The 4,946-nt window shown below is 41.7% G+C and overlaps 1 protein-coding gene across 1 annotated transcript in view; it reads right to left on the reverse strand.

The window, feature by feature from the left end:
* Nucleotides 1-874: 874 nt before the first annotated feature.
* The window catches only part of LOC109480328, a 14,368-nt gene continuing 10,296 nt past the window's right edge, over nucleotides 875-4,946 (reverse strand). Inside the window, exons 4-7 of the mRNA XM_019782520.1 lie at nucleotides 3,882-4,035; nucleotides 3,338-3,535; nucleotides 2,284-2,313; nucleotides 875-899 (exon numbers count right to left, since the gene is read on the reverse strand). Of these exons, the coding sequence (XP_019638079.1) occupies nucleotides 2,296-2,313; nucleotides 3,338-3,535; nucleotides 3,882-4,035 (370 nt within the window). The 3' untranslated portion in view covers nucleotides 875-899; nucleotides 2,284-2,295. The remainder of the gene's footprint in view (nucleotides 900-2,283; nucleotides 2,314-3,337; nucleotides 3,536-3,881; nucleotides 4,036-4,946) is intronic.

Here is a 4,946-nt window from a genome sequence, read left to right on the forward strand (position 1 = left end):
GATCTTTCTACAGCTTGAAATTTATTGCAGTCGGAATCTTTACGGTTACCGTCGTGTGATCACTCAGCAACATTTTATCTATAGCTAAATATGTGCATGATATAATGTTAATATACATATGTGCGCTTGCATATAAAGGGCATACGAGTGGGTATATATATGTGGTGATTGGGTAACGATATTGTTTGGTAATATATAGTATATACATATATTGAATGCATATATTGGGTTAGAAATTCACGTACTTGATGGACAATCCTATCCTTCTTTGCCCTCGGAGGTCAACATGCGCCACGAGGGTCGCTGTGCAAGTGACCTGGCGAAACGCTCTCGTTTCTTATTTTATTGTACAGCGTCTTTTACACACGTACGTGTTTAGCCTCCATCAGGCCTTTCTATGGGAATACGGATCATAGAATACGGCAAAAAGGAGATTAAAATTGGCCAGGGGAGTCAGTCTGTGGGAAGACTATTTCTTTCCCTCCCTGCGCAGCCAGTCAAACCCCAAGGCGGCCAAACTCCCCTGGCAAATATTCTCCTGTATATAGCCAGCGTAGTTAGTCTGGTAGAGACTAGTACGTGTACACCTATTGTTATTCTCTCTTGTGTCAAGGAAGACTACACTTCATATTCGTTATTCGTAAACTAGAACTTCAGATGAACATACGATTTATACTATTTTTTCGGCCAAATTTCAACAGATCAAATAAGAAATAGCAAAAGTATATGAGGCCACTGTGAATAACCAGAATGGGAATCAAATGTGTTATTTGTATAGTACATGTGCATGATATATAGACAGGTGAATAACTATAGAAGCCTGGAATCCTCATGTCACTGTTCTTCTATTATCCATGTCCACATTGTGCGGAAACCTGGCTTGTTCCTCTACAGAATTCCTGTAATCCAAGAGGAGAGTTTTTCAGTAGAAATTTCACTGCTGCAAAGTGCTAGTGTTTAAGAAGACAAACGCACGCACGCACGCACGCACGCACACACAGACACAGACACACACACACAGACACACACACATGCATACGAACAGGCACACAGACACACACACACACACACACACACACACACACACACATGTATCTGTTTATTATATTGAATCCCACAGCTGTCCTTAGTACTGAACGCCATCCACACACACACACACACACACACACACACACACACACACACACACACACACACACACACACACACACACACACACACACACACACACACAGATGCAACTATTTAATGTACATGTATTGAAACCAACCTATACCTGTCCTTGGTGCTGAAAGCCATGCACACACACAAATACATCTGTTTATTGTATTGAAAATAAATCACATTGGTTCTTGGTGCTGAACGCCATCCACACATAGACAAATACATCTGTTCATTGTATCAACATCCATACCTGTCCTTGTTGCTGAACGCCATCCACACACACAAATGCGTTTGTTCATTGTATTAAAAAGCATACCTGTCCTTGGTCCTGAATGCCATCCACACACAGATACACACAAACACATCTATTTATTATATTGGCACTCGCACTTGTCCTTGGTACTGAACTCCGTCTATACACAGATATACCCGACTCTCTACATAAGGGCCCAGTCCGATTCGTCATAAATTGCAGACTGAGAGTATTCTTAGAATAGTCGTTCATATGTCGTAAAAACTTTCAGCTGTCTTGTTACCGAAAAGATAGCCTTCGATCCTTGTAGCTGGTTGGGTCTGTCACACCCTTCTTGAAATAAAATTCTACGGCATCAAAATCGTGTAAAGTCCTACGGTAAAGGTAACCTCGCCTTTTAAAAGGAGAATATTTTCATCTCACGGTGTATAAATGTTACGATGATCCGAGAGACACTTGTGACTTTCTAAAGTCCTCCTTTGCAATCGAGTCGTGTGTGTGAATACATTGCACAAATTTGAATGTAACCTTCTTCACTTCTCTCCTACACTGTCTATACCTGTCCTTGGTGCTGAACGCCATCCACACACAAAAATACATTTGTTAAGTGTATTGAAACCAACCCACACAAGATACGCAACCTAATTTGCATGCAACCTTCTTCACTTCTCTCCTACACTGTCTTTACCTGTCCTTGGTGCTGAACGCCATCCATACAAACAAATACATCTGTTACGTGTATTGAAACCAACCCACACAAGACAGACAACTCAATTTGCATGCAACTTTCTTCACTTTACTCCTACACTGAACACTTTACTGATAAATATGATGAGACAATGTGACGACAAGGTCTCAGTACATACCTGTTCCTTTCGTTATGCAGATAGGAAAAGCTGGGGGAAAAGATAGCAGACGTTACTGACAGAACAATGCATTCAACCGTGTGATATGGATCAGTATGTACACAACATAGGCATTTAACAAAGAATGACGAATAATAGACTCTTCCTTTTCATTTCTTCACATACTAGTAATTTCTTCTTTTCCTTCTATTCTACGACATTAGTATCGTATTTTTTTTTCATTTTATGGCATATATCACCTGCTTTGTACAATTTACAGTAAGGTCGAACACCTCTTCTTTTGGAAAAAGACGAAAATTCACGCAAGCAAGGATGCCATCCATATAATCAAATCAACATTGCCAATTGTAAATCTGAGAACACAATATTGTCGCTAATTTCAGATACGTTGGTATTCTAAAGTTTCTTCAGCTTCAATTGAAACTAATATCCGTTTCTCCAGCTATAATTGAAACTAATGTCCGTACTCCAACCGGCTTAATCAGTCATTTTCTTCACTTGTGGTCAGCGGAAATGAACTAGAAACGAGAACGGACGGACCCAGATGGGAATCGCATGCAACAATTATTCCCCTAGCCCGGTATCCAGTCTATCGTGGTCGGGGCAGGTTGTCTTCGGGGCTCTAATAGTTTTCCCCCGTCCAGCTCAATAGGCCGTCCGGTAGGAGTGTTACGCCTTTAGGAGTTTTGCTAATAGTTTTGTACGCTATGTATAGTGAATGGTGGGGCTAATTGAACTCCGATCATTGGAAACTTACCTGGGAACCTAACTGACGTGACTCAGTGAGCAGTGGATCATAGGTTGCAGAAAGTCTACAGGCCATCTACATCAGGGCTTAACAGAGACGGGGGGCGCCACAGACTTTCTGAAACCTATGATCCCCTGCTCACGGAGTCACATGTGGTATGTACGTGACGTCACGGAAGCGGTTGATTGCTCATTCCTTGACAAAGACTGGAGTTGTACAGTCGAAAATTTGGATGAGTCCAATTCAGTTTTGTGTTGGCCATTACAGTTCAAACTTGTTTCATAACGAAGTGATAACGAACCGTACCTCTTTGACCTCCTCGCCGTTTCCCTGCCATCCTGCGCATAGGAGCAGCAGAGCGAGCAGACTCAGCGCGCCCATGCCCAGGAAATATTCCCTGTTCATCGCCCTCTGATTGCTCAAGCCTCGGATGAACAGAACAGGGTCCCCGATGACCTCACCTCCTACAACCTCCCCCAGCTGGGCTTTACTCCTCGCTACAACCTGTGAAATCAGAAACAACACAATCAGACACATGGTAGAAGTAAAACCAGTCCGATAATCTCCAAGCAGAGGTTGATGGGGGAAGTGCGTTTGCTTTTTATATATGGCCCGTTTTTGTCACTACTCCGACATATCCATCCCTCAACAGAGACGGGGGGCGCCACAGACTTTCTGCAACCTATGATCCACTGCTCACGGAGTCACGTGTGTTATCTGCGTGACGTCACGGAAGCGGTGGATTGCTCATTCCTTGACAAAGACTGAAGCTGTACAGTCGAAAATTTGGGTGAGTTTTTGTGTTGGCAATTAGAGCTCAAACCTGTTTATAAAATAAGTAAAGTAGAACCTGTTTGAGGAGGGTGCCCGGGAAGGTCCATGAGCTGCAGTCGAAGGTTGCATAGTACCCGATAACAGTGGTTCCCCTCTCCGTACCGAAGGGGAACTGTGGTGCGGGGTGGACTGTGATCAAACTCACGTTTCCTTCCACCCATTCTAGTATCCTGGGAGAAAAAATACGTTAGAATTATGTTTGTGAAAAACTGCACTAGTAATATTGCACAGAAAATAGAGTAGCGTGCGTAGTCCAGTGGGTAGCGTGCCTGCGAAGCTGATATTTTACGCCGAGACGCGATTATACCGGCTGTACAGATACAGAAATACTGACAGTATATTTTACTTTAGACGTTTGACAAATACGCTGGAAATATGGTCCAAATAACTTGAAATAACTAGTAGCACAAGAAGAACAAAATACTAGTACCCTAGAAATTGTCTGAGAAACAATACGATATATTTAATTGCGTTATTAGGTAGACTTAAGCCTTTACTTCTTTACAAATCCTCTTTAAATCAAGTATATGGGTTATTAATCCATTATACGTATAGATCTATTTCTATTTAATAACCATAATCCACTAATTTGCACTCTACACATTCGCACAGTTTCGCATATCCCATACACACCCCTAAGCATTAGACCCCGTGAGGGGTATTGCTTAGTATTGTATAGAACTAGAACCCCAAGGACGTTCTTATAATGGAAGCTCAATTCGGAAATTACGTTTCAAGCTGTGTGCAACTGCAACAGTTAGGCCATGTTGATTTGATTATATGGATGACATCCTCTGGAAACCCCAAAACTGATGCGCGCGTGCGAATAAAAAAAAAGTTTTGCAAAAAAAAGAAGTTGTTTCCATTATGAAATCTACGTGGTCATGAGGGTTGAACAAATGGCACAGAATATGTTATGGCGAATAATCTACTCTTCGAATTCATTTCTTTACATTTTTGTCTTTTTTCCTTTGATTTTGGCATTCTACGACATTGGTATCGTTTCTAAATGTTTTCCTTGCAACCTATGGTATATTTTTGCTCATTTAGCAACTGTTTTGCACGATTTACAGTATGGTTG

Source organism: Branchiostoma belcheri, unplaced genomic scaffold (assembly GCF_001625305.1).
Source record: "Branchiostoma belcheri isolate BF01 breed outbred unplaced genomic scaffold, Haploidv18h27 scaffold50, whole genome shotgun sequence".
In the NCBI taxonomy this organism is placed as follows: Eukaryota; Metazoa; Chordata; class Leptocardii; order Amphioxiformes; family Branchiostomatidae; genus Branchiostoma; species Branchiostoma belcheri.